Raw genomic sequence first — 24,357 nt, forward strand, 5'->3', positions numbered from 1 at the left:
CCCCATAATAAGGAATAGGTAGGTTTACTTATGTATTTATTTTTATTTTTTGAGGGAGAGAGAGACAGTGCAAGTGATCGAGGGACAGAGGGAGAGAGAGAAAATTCCACAGGGGGGCAGAGAGAGAGAGAGACAGAGAGAGAGAGAAGCAGGGCTCACCTGAAGCAGGGCTCAAGCTTACTTGATGTGGGACCCGAACTCACAAACCATGAGATCATGACCTGAGTCAAAGTAATGCTTAATGACTGAGCCACCCAGGTGCCTAGGAGGTTTTCTTTTTTTAAACATTATGAATAATCAGCAGTGAATTTTCTTTCACATATGGGGGTATGGTGAGATAAACTCCTAGAAGTGAAATGGGTCAAAGGGCATGCATATTTTATTTTTTTTAAGTTTATGTATTTATTTTGAGAAAGAGCATGTGCACACACATGTGTACAGGTGGGGGGGGGCAGAGAGAGAATCCCAAGCAGGCTCCACACTGTCAGCACAGAGCCAGATGTGGGGCTTGAACCTACAAACCGCAAGATCCTGACATGAGGCAAGATCAAGAGTTGGATGCTCAATGGACTGAGCCACCCAGGCACCCCAGGGCATGCACATTTTAAATATGATACTGCCAAACTGACTTCTAAATAAATACTACCAATTTACAGTTCCCACAATAGTGTGTGAATGCTTGTCTCCCATGTGCAAGTGCTCATTCAACATGTATTCAGCACCTACTTCTGACAGTGCCAGACATTGTACAAGGTGCTAATGAGACAGTGATGACAATTAAGTCCCTGCCCTCAAGATCTTTATTCTAGGGGAGAAACCAGCAATAAATAAGGATTCCACAAATAAATACACAAGGTGGTCTGAGAAGTTGTCTTTGAGATAACATCTGAGCAGAGACCCAGATGAAGAGAGGAAACAAATCTTACCAGTACTTGAAGAAAGAATGCTAAGTGTGTTTCATAGTTCCAAGTATCTTTAAAAAATAAGCAAAGTTGCAATTCTATTCCTAGCTAAGTACCCAAAAGAAATACAAACAGGTATTCAGACAAAAATGCGTACATCAATGTTCACAGCAGTGCTATTCCTGATAGCCAAAAGGTGGAAATAACCCATATGCCCAACAACATATGAATAGAACAAAATGAAACGTTATTCAACTATAAAAAAAATGAAGCAATGACATATGCTACAAAACAGATAAATCTTAAAACATTATGCTAACTGAAAAAAAGCCAGATATAAAAGGCCACATGACATGATTTCATTTATATGAAATATCTGGAATGAGAAAATCCATGGAAACAGCAGTTTAGTGGTTGCCAGGGGCTGTTGCTGGGGAGGATGGGAGGAGGAGGATGGGGAGAAACTGCTTAGCAGGTACATATGGGACTTCCTTTTGGGGTAATGAAAATGTTCTGGAACTAGAGAGTAGTTATGGTTGAACAACATGTACATGTACCAAATGCCACTGAAATGTACACTTGAAAATGGTTAAAATGTTGAATTTTACGTCATGCATATTTTGCTACAATAAAAGATAACACATTTAAAAAAAAAAAAAAGCAAGGTAGGGGCACCTGGGTGGCTCAATCAGTTAAGCGTCCAATTTTGGTTCAGGTCATGATCTCATGGCTTGTGGGTTCGAGCCCCCATCAAGCTCTATGCTGTCAGCACAGATCCTCTGTCCCTCTCTGCCCCCCACCTCAAAAATAAATAAACATTAAAAAAAGTAAAGTTGAACTTTCTCTTCCTAGACCTAATGGTCATTATGCAATGTATTTTTGTTCACTTCCTATTCATGCCCAATACCCATTTAAAAGAAAATTTTAATGTTTATTTTTGAGAGATAGAGACAGAATGCAAACAGGGGAAGGGCAGAGACAGAGGGAGACACAGCATCTGAAGTGGGCTTCAGGCTCCAAGCTGTCAGCACAGAGCCTGACATGGGGCTCAAACTCGTGAACTGTGAGATCATGACCTGAGCCGAAACCCAAGAGTCGGATGCTTAACCAGGCACACCCAGGGACCCCATCAATACCCATTTTCTGTTGAATTATGGATGTTAAAAAATTAATCTGTGGAAATATCTGGGTGGCTCAGTTAGCTAAGCGTCCAACTTTGGCTCAGGTCATGATCTCGAAGTTCTTGAGTTTCAAGCCCCACATCAGGCTTTGCACTGGTGGTGCAGAGCCTGCTTGGGATCTCTCTCTCCCTCCCCCCCCTCTCTCTTCCCCTTTCCCACTTGTGTTCTCGCTCTCTTAAAATAAATAAACTGAAAAAAAATTAATCTTTGAACTCAGCATATTAAGGAAATTAATTCCCTACCTTAATGAAAACCAGTTTATGGAATTTTCCATATTTACATAGAGATCTGAAAAAGTACCAGTTCACTGTAAATGGAATTGTTTAGAGTAATGGAATTTCAGAATTGAAATGGCCTTAAAAGTCATCTCATTCAACTTTGTTCTGACTTAAGAATCTTCTAATTCTACAGTATATCTTGCTAAATGTCCCCTTTGACTTTGACAAAGCACAGAAAGGGAGTGTTTAGCCTTTTTTGAAAACCTACTTTGAAGTACCCACAAAATTACCTCAGTCTGGAGTAGTAAACATAAGGGGGGAAAATGCCACTCAAACTAGGCAACTGAAGAGAGTTTACAAATGAGGCTATTGACACAAATTGTGGGCAGGTTTAAACGAATCCAAGAAATACTGCAGGGCTAGCAACACAGAATCTCCCACAGGCACACAGTGACATTAGCTTGGAGGTGTAACAGAGGTCCTAGATCTCACTCCTCATGGCCGTAGATCCCATGACAAAAATTATGTTCTTCTACCCTATTTCCTGTGGCTCAATGGCCTTGAGCCACAAATTCCACTTCAATATATAAAATAAAATTGGTTCTACCAACACTTCAACTTTAAGAAACTGAAGAAAAGTAACCTGAGTGGCATGAATCCACAGGACAATAATCTGATGGGAGGTAATTATCCAAACATGGTATTGGGGACTCAAATATAACACAAAGAAGCTGGTGTTCTAGTTGGGGAAGATGGAGCAAAGAAATACCTTGGAGTGCTGCCCCACGGAGAAAAATAAACTGCCATAGAAATTCAAAGGCATTCAACGGTCTGAAGTGAAGTTTCTAGACAGAGATGTTAGCAAAGAATGAGGTCTAAGGACCGGACCCAGGAAAATAAGGTAGTGATAAGGAAATGAACAGCAAACAAGAGATGAAAGATGTGGGAGAAAGCAAAAAAGACACTAACTGGCACTCATCCTATTATAAAGTGCATCACTTTATCAACTTTCACCAGATACAACCATTCATTAAGAATAGTTAAAGGCTCAAGAAAAAGGAAAGGACCTTTAGAAAGAAAACTAAAAACAGAAAATCTGCAGGAAGTAAAACTACTTAGAATACTTCACTTGTGTCTCTTTCGCAGTGCTTCCTCTAGGTTTCAAGACTCGCTTACACGCTTTTCTCATTCTGTCAGAACGTCTTTTACAGTAGGGACCACATCTTCAGACTTAACATTCACAACGGCATTTCTTTTTTTTTTTTTTTAATGTTTATTTATTTTGAGAGCGAGCGAGCGAGCAAGCAGGGGAGAGGGAGAGAGAGAATCCCAAGTAGGCTTCCTACTGACAGCACAAAGCCTGACATGGGCTCCAACTCACAAATTGTGAGATCATGACCTGAACCAAAACCAAGAGTCAGACACTTAACTGACCGAGCCACCCAGGTGCCCTCACAACTGCATTTTAAACATAATCTGTATGCCTCTTTTACAACTTCCTTGTCCCTTAATTATGTTAACAGTGTGCAATTTTTCCAGCCCCTGGGCACAGATCTCAGTCACCTCTCCACACACCTGTGGCCAGGGACAAGCAAGGTGCTCTGCCATCACCCTGTCATTCCTTTCTTGCCCTTTTTGCTGCTGAGCATAGCTGAATCCCTCAGTACCCCTCTTCTCATTAGTACCCTAACTCCTATTTTTCCTGCCAATCTTACCCTCACACTTCCAGAATAATCTTCTTAAAATCGGTCAGTTATTTTACTTTCCTACTTAGAATTATAAAACTAATGCATACAAATTTGCATGCAAGAATAATTGCATACAAATAAGGTCAATATCCCTCAGCACAGCATTCATAACTATACTTTTTTGTTCCATCGCCTCTAAAACCTGTACACATATCCAACCCTCTGGTCATACTGCATTACCTTATATTTTTAGAATTTGCCTTTTGTTCCACTGGCTGTCTTCGCTTCTGTGGTTCCTTCTCCTTGATTTTGGCATTGAGTAACTATTCCTCCCTCTCAACCCTTCATACTTCCTCTCCAGCATTTATCACTTTCTCTCTGCCTCACACAATGTTTTCATCTTGTTTATCAGGCCCTAAGCCCCTTGAGGACAGGTCGTTGTGTCTTCAAACCTGCTTACAACAATTGTTATACACTTGACTCAAATATGTGCACACGGATCATTTCCCATAGAGCATAGCACAGCACCATGCCCTGCTCAGAAAAGGTGTCAAGTATTTGCATGAATGCACGATGCTCCACACCCACCACCCCCGCCCTTCTGTCCAATGTAGAGAGAAAGAAAATAATACTTGTTACATTTAATTGCTCGGGTAAAAATGACGGGATATGTCACTAATTCTTCACTTATTCCAAAAGGCCACGTCTTAAAAGCATTTTCTAGGTCTTTCCAGCTATAAAGTCTTGACCCAGCCTCAGAGCTACCCCAACTGAGTTCTCTCGTTTATTTAGTTGGAAGTCCACTGAACTCCCACGGAGCCTCATCTAGAGGACCGCAGCATGTGTCTGGGACAATGCCCTTGCTCACTTAGGCGAGGCCAGGGGCCGGGGCGAGACCTCCAGACCCGACGGCACTCGGACCAGCAAGGGCTACCTTGTCCTTTTCCCAGCGTCGCACAGTTTACAACGTGCCATCGCGTTGGTCTCCTCCTAACAATGTCGTGAGGCAGAAATTCTCACCTCCCTAAAGAAACAGAAGATCGGAGGGGAGATGGAGAGGAGAAGAGGCGTGGCAACGAGCTGTGGCGGGGAAGGCGAGTGGAGGTCCGGAGCCCGAGCTGGATTTCGTTCCTGGCTCAGCCCTTGCCGGCCGGGGGCCGTGGGGCGGGCGCGCAGAGGACGCGAGAGCCCTCCAGCTCTCACACTGCGAGGGGCTGAGGCGCGGCGAGAGGGGCGCCGTGCGAGACCCCGGTCGCCCAAGCCCGCTCCCTCAGCGGCCCCACCGCTACCCGCGCGCCCACCCCTTCGGCGGCTCTGCCGGAAGTCCCGCCTGCGCCCGCCGCGGCCGCCCCCCATTGGGCCCGGCGCCGGGGTCTCGCCGCGGGTTGGCCGTCCGGCGGCGTGAGCCCTGGGAGGCCTCTGCGAGCCCCTGCTGGGGGACCCTCTGGAGACCCGCTCAGAAGCGGGGTTGCCGCGGGAGGCGGAGCGGGGAGCGTCGGGGCTACCGGCGGGACTTCCGCCACGGGACCCGGAAGGGGCCGCGCCGCCGCTGGTGGGAGTTGTAGTCCGGCCGTGGTTGGGGGGGCCCGCGGCTCATGCGCGGTGCACCGAGGCTTGTTTCACATCTGTAACAACAGGTGAATTGGGCTTTTTATTCTCCCCTTTCGTGTCCCCTTGAGGAGCTTGCCGTGGCCGGGGGTGGTCGGCGCGAGGAGGGGCCCGGGTCCGATCGCCGGCTTGGCGGAGAGTGGGGCGGAGAAGCGGGCGGGCCCGAGGAGCAGGCCGGGCATCCTAGGCCTGCCCGCGAAGCCGGCCCAGCCGAGCCGTGGGCAGCCAGGCCTCGGCCTGCCGTTGCCATGGAGCCTGGGCGGGGGCGGGGGCCAGGCCGGTCCGCCGGGGCGGGCCTGGTAGCCAGGGGCTCCGCGGGGACCGCGGGAGAGGCCGCTTCATTGGCGCAACGACGCCTCCGCCTCAGGGGATGCTCTGTTCCCCGAGGCAGGGCCTGGAGGAAGCCCCCGGAGTGCCCCGGGACCTTTGTCTGTACCCCGTGCCGCCTGGACCGTTCGTCCAAAGGGAGGCCTGGTGCATTCTGGTCCCCCTCGTTTGCCCCTTTTTGCACCCACCTTGTCACTGGGGGAGGCCAAGGGGTGAGGTGTTCTTTGTTTGCTGGTGGTGACTTGCCCCATTTCGCAGGGGAAGACCTAATGCATGTTGGGTCCTTTGTTTGCACTGAACTGGAGTCCCAGGGGTCCTCAGAACCCCCAAGCCCCGAGTATGGCGTCAGCATGCTGTCCAGCTAATCCTCGGGTAGCAACATTGGTCACCGTAATTGTGATGTTGCAAGGCAGAGATTGTCCCACTTTGCAACCCCAGTCCACAGGGGCTTGCCGTACACTGTGGCAGGTGGACTGCAGATGGCCAGGTGCAGACTCTCAAACTGTTTTTGGTTGCAACTTACTGGCCACAGGGAAAGGAGACATTGATGGTTTCCCTTGGTGTTTCTTTGAAGGCAATAAAGCCACTGTCATTGTGGGTCTTGACTACATCTTACAATTAAATCTTGGAGTTTTGGAGTTTCCAGGAGGGAGGCCTCTTTTCTTGATGGAGTTTATGGGAGTGCTCTTTATTTGTATAACTGTTTAAGATGCGGGAAACACATCCTTCACTGTATTTTTTATCTGTGTTAGGTTGTCCCTTTGCCTCCAAAAGATGTTTATTCTCCCAAGCGTTTTAGCTTATGTAGCCATGGTCCAAAGTTTATCAGTTGGACCCTTCTTTCCCCTTTCAACCTTTGTGTCACTATGAAATATTATTTCCAAGAATGAACCATGGGACATCTAGGCAACAGCATAATATCACGGAAATAATAAAAATACTGCAGTATTAAGCGTGTGAAGCTTTGGAGTCCAGTACCCAACTGCAGGTTTCCATTTTGCCCTGAGGCAGCTATGGGATCTTGGGCAAGTTGTGTGACTTTCTCTGGGAAAATCTGCCTCTATTTCCTTCTCTGGGAAAGATCATTTCTGCCTCCCTGGGTAGTTACATAGATTAACTGCTATAAAATCTATGGAAGTACTTTGTGAACTATAAAAATGATATTCAATGTCTAGTTGTTATTTTCTTCATCTGGAAGAGCTTGATCTACCTTAGATAGGGTTGTGTTAGAGTCAATATAGGATTAGAACTCAAAACTGAAGCAGGTTGGGGTCCCTGGGTGGCTCAATCAGTTAAACGTCCGACTTCAGCTCAGGTCATGGTCTTGCGGTTCGTGAGTTCAAGCCCTGTGTCGGGCTCTGTGCTGACAGCTCGGAGCCTGGAGCCTCTTCAGATTCTGTGTCTCCCTCTCTCTGCCCCTCTGTTCATGCTCTCGCTCTCTCTTTCAAAGAATAAATAAACATTAAAAAATTAAAAAAAAAAACTGAAGCAGGTTTTGCTCTGGGCTCAGAGAAAATATTTTCAGGACTACAAACCCCTCTTTACCATGACATCTCTTTCTTGGTATCTTTGCAGGTGCTGGTGTAGGGTAGCTCACGATTTGATGGGTCGTGAGTGGGTCATGGCAGGTCCTGAAGTGAGACCAGTGTGTCCAGTGTGTGTTTCACGCTATTAACAAAATGTGTCCTTGTTGTTAGAGTTAGTAATGAATTTCATTGGTCTGCAGCAACTTTATTTTCCCTGTGGGTCCCATCACTCTAGTGACCCAGGCTTCTATTTTCTAGGAGGAGGCCCAGCCTCGTGATGAGGAATAGCAAGGAGAGAATTCAGCTCCAGTTCAAAAGCCTACAAAATCTGAGACTGTCACTGCTCTTGTAAGGTAAGTTGATTTAGCCATGCACACATAGCAGTGGTGGATCTCATGCTCAGCCACACTGTAAAGCAAAGGCATGCATTAAATCCACTTGTGACTATCTTGGAAGACATTAGTTAGTCGTTATGGAATCTTTCTGTCCTTGAATCATCCCACAGTGACTCTACCTGGAATTAAGCAGTGTTTCATTATGCAAGAAATCTTGACATAACATTATTTTACTTATCTCTGAATTATTTAACAGAAACTCTGCATCATAAAAGTTTCCAATATAATTATATTTCAAGGAACACAGCTTTTTTTTTTTTTTTAATCTCTATGAAATGTTCTAGAGTTCAGTAAAATATCTCTGAAACATCCTATCTTGAATATCATATGTATTTTTTAGGCCAATACAGGTAAAGATAGTATTATGTGAGCCTTGGAGAGGGTCAGGGACTTTTTAAAAGCAAAACTAAGAGTCTGTTTACAAGCAAATTGATTTACTCTTTCTTCGCAAGAAAGTATTGTCTCAAATAATAATCATTTACATGTTTTGGATTTTTATAGTACTCAGGTTTTCTTTAAGATTAGAATCTCAAATTACACCCTTTTTCTTTTAATTTGGGTAGAAGGAGTCTATAGAATGTAACTTCTTAAAATGAATTGTGTCCTTGTTGATATTGTATTGAAGTTTCCTCTCTGAGCTACCATATCCTATCGGCTGAAATTTCCAGCATCCCTGGGGGAGAGGAGGCCATCAGGGCAGACCTGCTATGGACCTGAAAGATTCGGCCCCAGGTCAGCCCTCCACCCCTATCCCCCACGATTTGAGAATGAGATGGGAAGGCAGTCAGGAGCAGAAGTGTAGGCCCCATTAGACTCCTTGCAATATTGGACATTATCCTGATTTGCTAAAACAGTGTGTAGATTTTTTTTTTTAATTTTTTAAAATGTTTATTCATTTTTGAGAGAGAGACAGACACAGAGCACAAGTGGGAGAGCGCAGAGAGAGTGGGAGATACAGAATCCAAAGCAGGCTCCATGCTCTGAGCTGTCAGTACAGAGTTCAATGTGGGGCTTGAACCCATGAACCGTGAGATCATGACCTGAGCTGAAGTCAGATACTTAACCGACTGAGCCACCCAGGAGCCTTGTGTAGATATTTTTAAACTAAGGCCACATAAGGTTATGCACCAGCCCAGGAGTACTACATTATTAAGAACATCTATAAGTGAGTTTGAGTATTTTTTAAACAAAATCAATAAACTGGAGGTGTTATTTATTTGTATGCGTGTATGATTTAAGTCTCTAGGTGTACTCTTCAGTTAAATGATCAAAATGCACCAAAAGTTTTGCTCAAGAGTTGAACTTCAACTTAGTATTTGTTATCTCATAGACTCTACCGTGAAGAAAAGCTTTGTATCTTGAATCACGGTAGTTACTCTTGATATTGCTGTCCGGTCCCACCCCTAGGGGCTTGACCTAGTTGTGTGAAAGCCCAGTAAACCAGTTTGTCTATAAGGCACTCGTTAGTCCCATTTGCTGATACCACATGAGGAAAGGGGTCCGTGTAGAATTTCCTTTCTTCCCAGAAGTCCCAGGAAAGCTGCAAGTACTGTGATGAAGTGGAAATATGTCTCTCAGGATAAAATACCTCTCGTTCTGTTTAGCAGGGTTCAGGGAGTTTAGGACAGAGAAACGAAGAAAGCTCTTAATGAGTAAGAAACAAAGACATGTAATTACTCTAGAGTGGAGATGGTCCTTCCATCCTTAAGAGTGGGAGCAGCAGTTGGGACTCAACAGTGAAGAGCTTCATTTTTCTCACCTTCTGGAAAGTGCTCTCTGTGTTATTGAAGTCTTCTCTGTGGGATCCTGGACCAAGAATAGTAACCATTGCCTCTCTGCCCTCCTTCTTAGGATTCCAGCTTTCCCTCCTGGCCAGAAATGTTCAGCCTGGACTCATTCAGAAAAGGTAAGAATGTAGCTGTGCTGGTGACCTCATGCTCTTCCTCCCTGTGACGGGCAGCTGTGAGGGCTATGAAGATCCCTCACCAGTGTGTAGTCCTTAGACCCCTTTTTTGTATGACTTTCCAAAGTCCTTTCTCTGCCTTCCTCTCGCACGGGGCTTATAACTTGTGTCTGAGTCCTTGTCAGAGTACCTGTGTTCATTTGCCGCCCCTCCCCCCAAATATCCTCTCAGACACACTCACTGCTTTTTGAAATCCCGTCTCTTTTTCTAAGCCAGCGTTTTACACCATTTCCTCTGTGAACCATTCTTGATTCTGTCAACCAAATGCAACCTCTCCTCTGTCTGATTTCCTCAGCACCAGATCTGTACTTTCTTGTGCTTAGTCTATTCTGAATTAATCTTTGCATCCCTAGATTAGAAGCTCCCTGTAGCCAGGGCCTGTTGGGCTCCTTCATCGTCCGTTGTACCTGGCACAGCATTGTGCACAGGGTAGGTGTCAATAAATGCTGGTGGAAGCGGATTGAGTCATTTTTATATTAGTGGTTGTAGAAGCTGGCAAGTTTTGGAATCAGTGCTCTCCAGCAGATTGGGTAAAAGGGTTGCATAAGCAGTGTCAGGACTGAGCCATGGCTGGGCCGAAGGGTAGCATTCATTCCTGCTTTCAGGAAGTGCTGTAGCTGGTGAAGTCTTCAAGGGCCGTACCCCAGGGAGCTTTGCATATCTTAGGAGCATGACTTTTCTTCTTTAAGGGAACAGTGAGTAAAAGTCCTTCGTCTCTATTGAAGCTGACTACCAGGCACCTGTCTAGCATATTTTACAAATCAATGAACACCATACAGGCCTTCCATAACTGCTGATTAAAAAGGTCCTCCCCATTGTGTCTCCTCTCCCACTTATGTTCCTACGGGCCTGGAAAACCTTGCCCTAGTGCTGCCTGTTGAATGGGGTCAGAAGGAGGGCTGGATATACCGGAGCTCAGAGCAGCCTCTTCTTGCCTCCCTGTTTGTTTTTAGCCACCTTGTCTGTTTTCATATTGCATGAAAAAATTCATCTCTGTCATCTTGGTTTTGCTGGTTAACTATCTGAAAAGGGAAACATTGGGTTTGAGATTAGTGTGCACAGCACATTTTGAGCTGAAAATTAAGTACACTCAATTGCCTTGTGTTTACTGGTTAATCAGTGGGCTTCGTTTTCCACCCACTTGTGAAAGTTGGATGCAAATAAGTTCTCTTATGGTGGGAGTGCCTGAATGGACAGCACTGATTTTGTAAAGAGGTAGGAGCCCCATGGAATCATAATCCTTCTTTTTTCTGCATTACTTAACTCCCCCATGATAGGGAGATGGTGAGAGTGAGAGAGTTTGGGGGCAAAATTCCTGTATAGCATTTGTGATTTTTCTTTCTAGGCTGGGGATTGATTTGTTCAAGAGGCTTTTCATCAGGGGTGACACGGTTAGCATTCAGTTTCATGGGAGACAACAGCCTCACTGAGCAAAAGTTCTGGAGCCAGATGCCTGGTTCATGTCACACTTCTACACCCTTGGTGGCCAAGGCTGGAGGCAGGTGTTTGAGCCTCTATGGCTCCGTTTCCTCACGATGTAAGTGGGTTGGATCATAGTACCTGCCTCGTCGGGTTGTTTTAAGGATCAGATGAGTTAATACGTGTAAAGAGCTTAGAACAGGGCCTGACACCTGGTAAGTTCACAAGCCATGGTACTAAGTAGCTTCAGGATGTAATAATCAGACATAGTCTGATTTAGAACCTTACTTTCCACACAGGTAAGTGTTATATTCTTAACAACAACCATTTTATGCTTGAAGGTCTCAGGGTAAACCATTAATCAGAAAGTTTACTGCCTTGAATATTTTCCTTCAGGCAAACGTACCTTTTCTTTTCTGACTATAAGGCTGACTGCTCTTTCCTGTCTTCTGAAGGCTGGTATCACTTGTGGTTTGCACCATAACCTTGACAACTGGTCATGTGTGGCCTTGTGACATTTTTCTTGTTGTGTAGGACTGTTCTTTATCTCTCACGGAGTTTTTATGTTTCTTTGCTCCTCATGATGAGATTATTAGCTCCATAAGGTGTCACGAATCTTGAAGGGAAACGTCACATAGTGGAAAGCTTGAGTCAGACTGGCTGGGGTTCGCATCTGGTCCCCACTCACACTAGCAAGGTGGAAACTCCCTGATCCTGTTTCTCAGCCTCTATCTTCAGAGGTATAATGAAGATTAGGGATAATATAAGAAAAGCACTTGGGTGTGATCTGTCCCTAGCCCTCAGTCTTGAGTTGGCAGGCCCTTGATACATGTGAATAGATTGATCTATTTGAGGTACAGCTCTGTAGCCGGTATTTTTTGTTTGTTTGTTTAATTTTTATTTAATTTTTTCTATGTTTATTTTTGAGAGAGAGACAGAGAGACACTGTGTGAGTGGGGGAGGGGCAGAGAAAGAAGGAGACACAGAATCCGAAGCAGGCTCCAGGCTCTGAGCTGTCAGCACAGAGTCTGACACGGGGCTCGAGCTCACAAACCATGAGATCATGACCTGAGCTGAAGTCGGATACTTAACTGAGGGAACCACCCAGGCGTCCCTGTAGCCGGTGTTTTGCAGGAGAGTGACAGCCTGGCCTCAGCATGTGGTGTGCTGTGTGGCTGCACGATTGATCACCTATGTACGAGACGCTAGAGCGGAGACAGCTATGTGTCAATGATGTTTTCTTGTACTCGGGAGCTTACAGTCTCAGTGGGATAGGTCATTTGATGGATCCGAAGGCAGTAGCCATAGCAGTTCCCTGCAGCACTGTGGACAGTGGCCCCCTGGGTCTGTGGTTACCGTCTTTTCTCTTACGTAATTCAACAGATCTGCCAATGCCTCCCAACTAGTGTGCGTGTGTGCCTGGTAAGTGGCCTATTACTGTCTTTGCCAACATCCCAACACAAGTTTCTTGTCTGTCAGCAGTAATGCCATCAGAATCAGGCCTCAAAGAACAAGCTGAGTCTTTTACAGGCGGCACAAACCTTTGAAAAACACTAGATCAACAGCAAGAATGTGCAATTTTCCTCCAGCTCCACGGTCAGAAGAGGGCCCAGTGATGTTGTAGGATTATAACACCCCCCCCATTACTGAAAATGCTTAATGAAACAAATAATCATCAAATCATTTATTCTTTTTGTTTGTTTGTTTTCAATCCAGCCTCCCTGGATATGAATGAGAATCCTGCTCAAACAGGACTGGAGAGGTTGAGCTGGTCATTTTCCACCTTAGTTTCAAGATAAACCTTGATCCTAGATACTTTGTTCCAGAATACCCTACAGGCATTTCTGCTGTAACCCTGGGTGTGTGTTTTCTGCAAAATCACGCACCTCTGATACTCTAAGAGGGCTTGTGGGAAAGACAGAGTTGAGACAATAATACAGCTGCACGTTTATGGCCAGAGTGTGAAAGCAGCAGTCCCTGGCACCTGGGAAGATGCTTTGGACTGCCGAGGCAGGCAGCTCAACGTGATGCTAAAAATGTGCAAAGTGCGTTCTAACGGGAAGAGCTGGCAGATGCTGAGGCCGTGCAGGTGGCAGTGGAGCTGTGAGCCCGTGGGGCTGCCACTAAGGAGTGTGTGCAGCTGGCAGTGTGGGGGAGGAGGACCTCAGTGCAGGTACTTGCTTTTCCCTCCAACATTTTATTATGGAAATTTTCAAAACTACTGAAATGTTGAAGTTATTGTATAGTGAACACCCATCTGTCCATCACCTCGATTCCCTATAGGCACTCCATTTTAATTTTTAAAAAATACAGTTGGAAGGGTCTTTTGTTTTCCTGCTCTAAATTATAATTCTACCTCTGCTATTTCAGTCCCCTTGCCTTAGGAAACTCAACATTCGAACCAAGTGTTCTGTTTTACTGTTATCATTCCCCTATGTACCAACTGTGTACAAGCCAATTTGCATTATGGAAATGGGTATCACGGTAGCAGAACAGACTGCTGCTTAAGCATGTAGTGTGTGTGGCTGTCTCTCTCTGCTCCTTTCCTGCTCCATTTAGTGTACTGAAATTAGTGGGGCAAAGAAAGCAGAGAACTCATGCACCCTTTCCCCCAGACCCAGTGATTCTCTGGTGTTGTCACCATGTAGGTGATGTTAAACACATGGAGCCTTACTTACCCATACATGCCCACCTTCCCACGGGACAGTGATGTTCATGTATATCAAAGTTTTGGAACTTAAAAATGTGCTTTGTAGGCCACTGACCTACAAGTAGTATTTAATCTGCAAATGAATGAAAGTGTTTGGAGTGGCAAGTCATTAACTTTTAGAAAGAGGGAGAAGACTGGTAAGTGTGGGTCTGGTCTTGGCTTTCAGGGAGGACCCCAGCAGTCAGTTGGTCCTTCTCTTGCCCATTTCTTAGAGGGAAAGAATAATTTGAGATCTGGTAGCTAATGTGGTCATCTGGGAACCCACAGCAGATACAGGGAGAGCTACCGTAAGTGGATGACAGATAAGGGGATTTACACGGTACCATGATTTTTCAGTTTTTAATTGTTTTCCTGTCTCATCCTCATAATTCAAGACTATAGAGGACGATGTGGGATGGGTATTGAAGTCATATAAGGTGGCTTTGCAAACAGGGAGAGTTGAGGGCTCTTTTGAGAGTCAGGAAGGGATCTCTACAAAGCTATACTATATCACATCCATATAAAACAATTGCCTTCTTTCTGTGTGGAATTGGTGGCACTGTTTCTCAGAACCTGTGACTGGCTCAACAAACCGTCCAGCAGCCCTGCTGCCCAGAGCTCCTCACAGATGCTCTGGAGTGAGTCTGTTCAGGGGTCTGTAACTGGGAGGGGTGAGAACATGTCACCCTGATGCCCTCTCTCTTTCCCCAGATCGGGCCCAGCACAGGCAGCGTCAGTGCAAACTTCCCCCACCCCGCCTTCCACCCATGTGTGTCAACCCTGCCCCTGGAGGGACCATCTCTCGAGGTAAGGGAGGAGCCTTGCCTCCAGCATCAACTTGGTCCAGGGTCTGTGGGGAGGTGGGTGGTAGTGGGAGCCCAGGTACCAGGGTCATGGTCCTCTGGAGACCAAGTGAGAAGTGGGGCTAGTGGAGCTGTTGGAACCCTCAGGGGAGAGATCATTTGGAGAGGTCTGGGTTATTTCATGATCCTTGGCCACGTGGCTTAGACCCTATGGTCTCATCAGGCCTCCTTGTGTGACCAGGCATAAAGCCTAGGCTCAGTCTGGGTGTTCAGCACTCGTGTGGAGAATCTGCAGGGCTTGGATCTTCTAGGCAGTTCCTGGCTAAGGTGGTTTAGAAAGGGCAGGGTGCTGGTAGCAGGGCCAGAACAGAAAGCCCTAGCCAGGCCCAGTGTCCTCCATCTTGGAGGCTTTGGGGATGCCTGGAAGATCCCCTTCTATCACCCCCCATTCCTCAAAGCACTTTACTGACGTTAAAATGTTTTTTTAGTCTGTGTGGCAGGGTAGGCTCTCCCTTTGATTGGGGAGAATGTCAGAGCACCCAGACAGGTGATAACTCACCTCAGGTTCCACTGGAACCCAGGGATGGGCCAGGAATAGGACCCAGGGAAGCATCTCTGCCTGTGAGCGTCTCCTCTCTTCCCTCAGACTTAGCTCTTTTCCAGGTCTGCTAAGACCAGTGCTCTTGGTGGCTTCTTGCTTGTCCTGACAGCTGCCCTTCTCTGCCCCATTGGCTGCCTGTTCACACCCCTACCCCAGCTGCCTAGTGGAAGAACGCTAATTTAGATCACAGAGTCTTTGCCTCATGTGGAGACAGCATTCCACTTTAGGTTCTGTCTGTAAAGTGCTTTGAAGGTCAGGAGCTCAGGAAGGGTCGGGGAACACAGGGCACCTCAGTTTGCACAGCACATGCTGCTGCCCTATTCCCATGCAGTTTCCACATGTGATGCCCTCCTGCTGCAGTGGCCCTGACTCCACACAGCAGCATAGAAATAAATATTTCCAGCCCCCTTGGCCATTTGACTTAGATATTAGAGAAATGCCACCCCCCTACCATTATCAAAACAAGAGTTGATTGCCCTTTTTTTTTTCTTTCTTAAAATGCCCTGTAACTCGAAAAGGCTGAACGTTAACATTTCCAACATGGCAGGTGAGTGGCTTTGAGAGTGTCAGATGTGCTGTGGCTAAGCTTAAAGATGGTTAGGTGGGATGAACCAGGCCGCATGACTAGGCAGTGCCTCCTTGAGCACATGCAGAGAAGGCTGCTGTGCTTGGTGGGGGTGGGGAAAGGGAGGCAGCTGCTCCTGGTGGGGGACAGTCCCTGCACTGTCTTCCCTGGAGGAACACAGACCCCCTGAGCCCGATTGTCTCCTCACAGCTGTGCCTCCAGAAGGCATCTGTGGGTGTATGTATCTTTGCCTCCCTTCTCTCTCTCTCTCTCTCTCTCTCTCTCTGTCTCTCTGTTTCTTTTCCTCTCTCCCTAAAAAAGTTTCTTGCCTCCATTTCTTCATCCCAGAGGCAACAGACCTCTTAGTCCACCCCTGACTGTTGGACCTTTCTGCCATGCTTTCTGATACCCTGGAGGCCTCACTGGTGCCTCTGCCTTTAAGAAGGAAGTGTGTGGCAGAAATGGTCTCTCTGGTGTTCAGATAGGAAAACAGCACTCAGAAATGGTGGCCACTTGAATAGGTTTGGTCCCATCAAGGTCAAATTTGGAATTGGAAAGAGCTATCACCTCCTTTCGCGGTCTACCCCCACTCTACTGCCAACCTCTTACCAAGGCCTCTTTCGTAAAGGGGGAAGAACTTAAGAGCCTCTTCTGCCAGTCTTTCCCACCTACCCGGCTGTGAGACATAGAGCACTGGAAAGTAACAAGGGATAACACCCCTTCTGGCAGGATCCTGGGGCCACAGGACTAGTCCTTCCTGTTCATTCCCTCATTCAAATGTGTCCCCTCTTCTTGGTGCGATAGATTTACCTTGGGGACCCTGCTGTGGCTTTACATATATGGACAGAAAAGCTGTGAGGATGGGTAGTGTGGTCAGGGTGGCCACCTGGCTCCTGTATCTACCTTTGCCTTTCTTGTTGCCAGCCAAAGGGACCATTTCTTGCCATTTTGATCATCCACAAAATCTGTGGTTGAGTCCATTGACGAAATGTTGGCTGAGACGCTCCTTCTCACTTTCTCTCCAGAAGTTCTCCGGTCTGCCCGAAGTCTGGACTATCTTGGGCTTCCTCTTTTTTTTTTTTTTTTTTAATGTTTATTTTTGAGAGAGAGAGACAGAGCATGAGCTGGGGAGGGGCAGAGAGAGAGGGAGACACAGAATCCGAAGCAGGCTCCAGGCTCTGTGCTGTCAGCACAGAGCCCAACGCGGGGCTCGAACCCACAGACAGTGAGATCACGACCTGAGCTGAAGTCAGACGCTTAACTGACTGAGCCACCGAGGTGCCCCTTGGGCTTCCTCGTAATTGCTTTTTCCTGGGGCTTCTGAAGTTTAGGTTCCTAAAACATCCTCCTGTGTATTCAGCAGATCCTTTACACTTTAATTCCACACTGCCAGATGTTGTTTAGCATATTTAGTACCAGATGTCATGCTTGATTCAGAAATGAACAGCGAGATCCCTGAGCCAGTGAAACGTCTTTTTTCAAAAGTTTCTTCCTTTTCACAGGCAAAGGAGTCACTCCCCAAAGAATGGAGAGTGGAGGAGAAGTCTTTAATTTTGGTGGAAAGCAAGAGGGCATACCTGAGCCCTTCTAACTTTCTTCAAGATTCTCTAAGGCAGGAGTCGGCAAACTTTCTTTAAGGGTTGGAAAACACATATTCGAGGCTTTGTGGGTCATATGGTTTCTCTTGCAGCTCCTCAACTCGGCTGTTATAATGCAAAAGCAGTGATAGATAATACATAAACAAATGAGCATGGCTATGTTCCAATAAAACTTTATTTATAAAAATAGGCAGTGGGTGGATTTGATCTGCAGACTATAGTTTTGCAGCCTCTGCTTTAGACCAAAGGGGAGAAGATCACAAAACCAGAAGGTTTTCAAGAGCTAGTATAAGGGTTACCCTCATTTTACAAAAGGCAGTGAGGTTTGTGGAAGTGAAATATTTGCTCTAGGTGATACCAGCTATTAGAGCCCAGATGCAGTAAGTGAAATAGAAAAGGGGGACAAGGTCCCTGAGGACCAACTAGTTGGTTGGTATCACGTGATGCTTTTTTTAAACATAAAATTTCAAACATCTGTTTGAAATATGTTTTTTGAAATAGATAAAATAGCATAGTAACACCCCCTTGGCCCACCCATGCACTTATCACCCTGGTTGAACAGGGTGTCTCTCCCTCCACTTTGGCCCCTTTGGGAGCAGATCCAAGAAATCATAGCATTCTCACCTCAGCCTAAGTGGCTGTCAGAGTGCTATACTGAGGGCCTGCTGAATGAAGCACCATGATGGGCCCAGGGTCTGCTTTCAGGTGTGTGTGGGGGGGGGGGGGCGGGGCGGGGGGTCAGGGAATGTCTTTCTGTCTAGACTTTTGTTTCCTTCAGCTTTCAGAAACCACACTTTTCAAAATTTGGCCTCAGCCCCTAATGCCATGACCAGTCTTGGTAAGCCTCTCGATTCTTTTGAGGGAATTTGGGCTGATAACAGTCCTTGAAAACTATCCTGAAGCTGGGTGGATGCCTTGGCTTTTGGCAAATTAGAGTGCCACTTGTCCAAATTCAAAGCAATTGTAGAACTGTATTCTGCCCCAACGGTCTTGCCACCTCAATGTGGATGATCTAGATAGGGGTGTTTGTTACAGATGGTGGTATCCCCTTGTGAGGTCAGCCCACTGCTGCCAAGGCCACCTTCCCCTTTGCCCCTTTGCTGCTAGAAGCTCTCTGAGGAGGGAAGGGAGGAACTGGAGTTGAAGCTGCCCCACCCTGCCCTGGGTCTGTCTTTAAGGGATCTGTCCTCTCTTGTCTCAGACCTCAGTGGAGGGACTTCTCTAGAGCGCTGTGCAGAGCCGCCTTCTAGACATTCCCATTTCATCCTGACCAGAGCCATACCAAATGAGTAGAGCAACTATGTCCTCATTTTCCCAACTGATGAAATTGCCCAAGGTTCACAGCTGGCAAGTGGCAGAGGTTGGACTAAGCACAAATATTAAGACTTAAATCCCATGTTCTTGACACAGGCCGCAATTCCAAGTGTGGTCTCAGACCTGTAGTCTCATTATCATCTGGGAACTTGTTAAAAATGCAGATTCTTGGGCCACACTACAGACCTAATGAATAAGAAACCTTGTGGGGGGGGGGGTGGCTTCCAGTAATGTTTTCACAAGCTCTCCAGGAGTCATCAGAGTCAGATCTAGAATTATAAAACAAACAAACAAACAAACAAACCCAGCCCTCGCAGCTTATCCCCAGCTGCACTGCCAACCTCTAACTAAGCCCCTCCCTGTCACTGTCACTGCCCCAACATGCAGATTCTGTGTCATTCCTAGCCGAGCCAAATCTCTGTTCCTCAGTGCCATACGAGGCAGAAGGGGAACGAGCCTGGCTAGAACCCAGGCATTGTAGTTTGGAAACAGAATTCCATTTGGCTTTCAAACAAGTAAAAAAACAGCAGCCTCAGACTCGCACTACTGGACCATCTCAGTTCTTGGCCACGTTTTCCAAGTCTGGTATTTTTCACTTTGACTCCAGCCCTGGGATTAAAACTGGTCTTATGTTCAAGAGGTCTTGCCTGTCCTGGATGCAGATTCTCCATCAGGGTTACTTTGTAAGCCATTAAATGAGATGGGGGTGCCCTGGTTTCGCAGTTATCCTCACTCTTAGGTCTGGAGTGCAAGCCAGTTTGTCAGGGCACGTGAGAGGTATTTATGAGCAGTGGGCGGGACCTAGAAGGAACTTGGGAGTTCATCTCCTTGGATGGACGGTGAGCTAAGGCCTGAACTTTTCCCAAAAAGCCCCCTTACGTCTCCCTGCCCCCGATTCAGACAACGAGCCTGCGCGTTTGCGTTTGCCGGGAGAGTGAATTCACCTGGGTGCCAGCGGTCCCAGGCTGCCCACGAGGTGATGAGCCCGGGGGGCGCGGGAGGCTCCGGCTGAGTGGGCGGGGAGCGCGGGCTCCGAGAACGCCTCCGCCGGCCCCCACCGCCGGTCCTCCCGGCCGCCAGGGGGCGTTCGGGTCGCTGCTCCCACCCTCCCGCCCCATCCCTGCAGGGCTCCGCGCCCGCGGGGGCCGGCGGGAGCGCGATGGCGGCCGCCAGGAGGTTCATGGCGCTGGCTGCCGGCGTCGCTCCGCGCCTGCGACCGCCGGGTCCCCGCGCCGCCGGGCGACAGGGACGCTCACGCGGCCTGTCGTCAGGCTGCGCCCGCCCCGATCACACGAAGGAGGCCGCCGAGGCCGAGGCAGGGGTGGCCCCCAGCGGGCCCGGGGAAGGCGACGGAAGCATGGTGAACGGTGAGGGCGGGGGCGGTCGGGCCGCGACGCCCTTGGCTCCCGGGGCTTGCAGAGCTGGGGGCGCGGGCCGGGGTCGGGCTTGGCGGGCCGGGGCCCCTCTCTGCTAGGGGCCGAGACCGCCGGCCGCCGGCGGGCCGCAGTGCTGCTGTTGTAAAGCTCAGTGTGGCACAGGCCCAAACGGACCCCCGGCGCGGAGGTTCGGGGATTGGAGCGCCTGCACCTGGCAAGAATAGGTGAGAGGCGCGGTACCTCGAGGGCGCGGGGAAAAACAGGAGAACGTCCGTCTCTCGCCCGAATGGGTGGTCAAGGGTTAGAACATCGAGGGTAAGCACACGCTCACCAATGTGAGAAAGAACCCAAAATACACTTGGTACTTGAGGACCTGAGGTAGAGACCGAACGATTCCCATCGCTGTGTCTCCTGAATAGCCCAGGAATGAGACTGGTGAGAGCATCCCTGCCTAGCAGCGATGGATAGAGAGAGCCAGCCTCCTCCGGCCCTGTAGAGCTGGAGGGGGCACCAGTGCGCATCTGTTGTGCCTGGGGGTCTGGCGGGCCTCTTAACTTTGGGTCCCTCTGTGGGAACCCCTTTGAGCCTATTTAAATAGCGGTCTGAACGCTTGAATCTCAGTTGCTTTATAAGTTCTTTAGAGGGATGCAGGGTCAGGTGGAATTCTCCCTCATGGCCAGTTGTCACAGTCATCTGCTGCAAGGAAACAGTCTCAGCTCAGGAATAGAATTACGTCAGAACTCCTGGAGGAGCTTTGTCAAAATACAGTGGCTTCCCCAACATCACCACCATTCCTAAGTGTCTGATGAGGATCAGGGTGGCCACTTGCTCTGAAAACTGTCCCTAGGTGATTTATGACTGATGCATGCAGGTGCACATGAACAAAGTTTCTTTTGGGGGCTGGTTTAAAGCTGAATATAACACCAGAGACTGTGGGTGGAGAATGAGAAGGCTTCCTGTCACCTCTGCCAGTCTCTGACCCTGCATCTCTCGAAGGGCCACTTTGGTGCTTTGGGGCCCTTACTTCTGATTTTAGCCACTCCCAGCTAAGCCTGGTGTCTGGCACAAGCTGCTTCTAGTTGGACATCTCACCCATTTGCGCTCTGGGATTGATCCAAAGTACAAGTGAAAAACAAGCGAGGTACTTCTCATGATGCCTGCTGCATCCTGCCTCCACTTGACTCCAGTGAACTTGGGGGAGGAATAGCTTATGCAGAGGTCTTGGTTGTGGAGACCTCTGATCAATATCCCTACACATAATCTGGCTCTCAGAGGCCTTTCGCAGGGTGCCGAGGTACAGTTGAGGGCTGGGGCCTGGTGTTCAGACTTTGTGTGTCTTTTGTTTTAGGAGGGGCCTCGCATTGTCTTATCTCCAGTTTGTGTGTGTGGTGGATTTTTGTTTTGTTTTTTGTTCGGTACCTTCTTTGAGACATCAGACGAGGGGGATGTGTTGCCACCTAGGCTTCTGTAGCTGATATGTTAAATCAGGAGCTTGTGGGGAAGAGGATGCTGGCTGGTTCTCCTCTGTGGTGTGTGGCTCACTGGTCTTTCTTCTGGAAACGGTTGTGCAAGTGGGTCTGGTCACGCGCTGTCCCTGAAAACCATGAAGCCGTTCCTCCTTCTCCAAGATGCTCCCGGGTGGTTTGGGGTCACAAGCCAACATCCTCAGTATCCAGCCCAGGGTTGTCCTGATACATACCCCATGGGTTTTTTAAAAGAAAAAAAACTATAATGCTTTTGTTCTTATTTTCTTAGCTTCTAGGGACCTATTAAAAGAGTTCCCACAGCCCAAAAACCTTCTCAACAGTGTAATTGGAAGAGCCCTCGGCATCTCACATGCAAAAGACAAATTGGTCTACGTGCACACGAATGGACCGAAGAAAAAGGTAACTCACTGGTGGTTGGGAGACGTGTTGGTCTGACTATCAGGAAGGAGGCTGGCTGCCGTCTTCTCCCTCAGGTTTCTTTGTCAACGAGGCCATAGAGTGGGTTTTGCGAATTGTACATGGTCAGCAGAGAATCTCAAAGCAAAGCTAGGTTTGAAAAAGAGCCTGGTTTAGAGAAGGGGGAACTCAGGGCAGGTGAGGCGAGGAGTCTGTTCTCATCTTGTGTGTGTCAGGCCTCTGTACTGATCCCTGGTTTTGGTCCCCTGTTGACTAACTGGGACTGCAGAGGGTTAGAGTTGATAAAAATTCCTGTTCCTAGAGTCTTGTAGGTCCTGGGACCCACAGAAGCATGCAGGCAAACCATTCTGAATGAAGATTTTTAACAATAAAGATGGGTCCCACCTTGCTCTCTGGCTAGAACATGGCACTTTGAAGAAGCCAAACATCTTGAGGTGGGATGAACGGCTTGAGGACGGGAAGGTTAGAGCCTCACGGGGGTTAGCCATGGGCGTGGGGTGCTGCCTGCACTCGGCTCTGCTGCCCGCAGGCCCACAGCTGTGCCGTTCGCACTCCGTGTGATTTACAGCAGCTCTGCAGTCTGGAAAGGCGACCATCCTCATTCTCTCTTCTCTTTCCCAGAAAGTCACCCTCCACATAAAGTGGCCCAAGAGCGTGGAGGTAGAAGGCTATGGCAGCAAGAAGATCGACGCTGAGCGACAGGCTGCGGCCGCGGCCTGCCAGCTGTTCAAGGTGACCCTTCCCTAGCAAAAGCCAGGCAGACCTCCATCCACCCTGGGAAATTCCTTGCCCCTGGCTCTGATGGTCTTTCTGGTGCCACGTGCATGTAGGTGGAAGCTGACGGTGTCCACTCACTCACCCGTCCTTCCCACCTTGTGGTTCTTTCCTTGCTGTGCAGCCAGCAAGGGAATATTTGCTGGTTTGGTTTGTTTTTTTTGCCTCTGTGGTTACCTACCTCCTGTAGTTTCAGAAAACACAGGAGAACTCTTTATGAAAAATACTCCCGTTGTACAGCACCAGAGCTATACTTTGCGTTATTTTGTGTGTGTTTTCGCTGCACCCACACAATTCTCTCTTACTTGTAATGGAAGCATGGTTGTTGCTACCCTCACTTCCTGGTGGTCGGGCATGGGCCGCTTTTAGGTTCTCGATTACCTGGTATTTAACTAGACTTTCAGTGTTGCCTGCCAGCCTTTCTGTCCATCCCTACTTGGCTTCCTCTGTGGCTGCGCCAACCATTGCTCTTCCTTAGGCTCCTCAGTCTTCATTTCTGCTCCAGTGAGGACAAAGCTGTAGGATGCATATTCCTTCAGATTCTCTCCCACTGAATCCCTAGGCCTTTGCCATCCCTCCTTCCTTCCTGCATCTGAGGAGGAAAGGCCCTCTTCCCAGCCTTGGCCCCCCACACCACCCTTCTCTTTTCTCTATCCCCTTTCTGTGTCTTCTCCATCCCCTCTCCTGTCCTTTCATTTAATTTTTGGATCCTTCCTCTTGAGTCTTTTCAGTGGGCTTCACGCATACTTCAGTGTCCTGATCCCTCCCGTCGGCCCTGCTCCCATGGTTTCCAGAAAGCACACAGCTTTCTGTGCCCATGGCTTGCATTTTTTCCACTGCATTGTTGTGGCCCTTGTCCTGTTTGCTGGTTGCCTTTTCCCCATAGTGCGTGACAAATAGCAGTGGTCACCAGGCGATTGTTGATGGACTGGAACAGTGCTCTGCCAGGCCAGCCTTTCACAGTTCTCGCTTTGCTTGAATGTTTCGGGCATAGCTTCCTCAGCCCCTGGATTACTTCTCCCTCTCCTCCTCTCTGGGTCACTACAGGCTCCCCTTCCTTTCCTACCCTCTGTGAACATTTCTTCTTTCTCTGTCCCTTCTTCCTGGGGGAAAGCTTGTCTCTTAGAGGTTCAGCCAGCCTCATTGCCGAATTTCTCAGACACCTCCATCTCTCCAAGCAGCTCTACCTCCAGGAATCTCTCCTGCGGGGAGGGTGATTTTGACTGCCGTGGACATTTGGGAATGTGTGGAGACATTTTTGGTGGCCACAACCAGAGGAGTGCTACTGGCATGAAGCCGGGGATGCACAGCATGGCCCCCACAACAGAATTACCTGGCCCCAGATGTCAGTAATGCTGAGGGTGAGAAATCCTTCTCTGGATGTTGAAGGCAGCCTATATGCAGCAAGTCATGGTCACGTTTCTCTCCTCCCAGCCCTTTCTCTGTTCCCGATCTACGCTCAGCTCATAGCCTCTTTTTTGCATATACGTTTGTTGAATTGTGGTA

At 48.1% G+C, this 24,357-nt stretch overlaps 1 protein-coding gene across 6 annotated transcripts in view; it reads left to right on the top strand.

Annotated features, from left to right (window-relative positions):
• Nucleotides 1-5,525: 5,525 nt before the first annotated feature.
• The window catches only part of DHX30 (DExH-box helicase 30), a 31,189-nt gene continuing 12,357 nt past the window's right edge, over nt 5,526-24,357 (top strand). Inside the window, exons 1-8 of one of the 6 annotated variants that reach the window (XM_030306625.1) lie at nt 5,526-5,626; nt 7,709-7,803; nt 8,471-8,577; nt 9,697-9,751; nt 14,628-14,723; nt 15,839-15,867; nt 21,929-22,059; nt 22,699-22,809. In XM_030306625.1, coding sequence (XP_030162485.1) covers nt 8,553-8,577; nt 9,697-9,751; nt 14,628-14,723; nt 15,839-15,867; nt 21,929-22,059; nt 22,699-22,809 — 447 coding nt within the window. In that variant the 5' untranslated portion in view covers nt 5,526-5,626; nt 7,709-7,803; nt 8,471-8,552. Of the gene's footprint in view, nt 5,627-7,708; nt 7,804-8,470; nt 8,578-9,696; nt 9,752-14,627; nt 14,724-15,838; nt 15,868-19,956; nt 20,165-21,928; nt 22,060-22,378; nt 22,540-22,698; nt 22,810-24,357 lie in introns of those variants that run through there. The other 5 variants (XM_030306635.1, XM_030306630.1, XM_030306641.1 and 2 more) reach the window with 5 other exon arrangements.

The sequence above is a fragment of the Lynx canadensis genome, chromosome A2, assembly GCF_007474595.2.
Source record: "Lynx canadensis isolate LIC74 chromosome A2, mLynCan4.pri.v2, whole genome shotgun sequence".
Lineage (NCBI taxonomy): Eukaryota > Metazoa > Chordata > Mammalia > Carnivora > Felidae > Lynx > Lynx canadensis.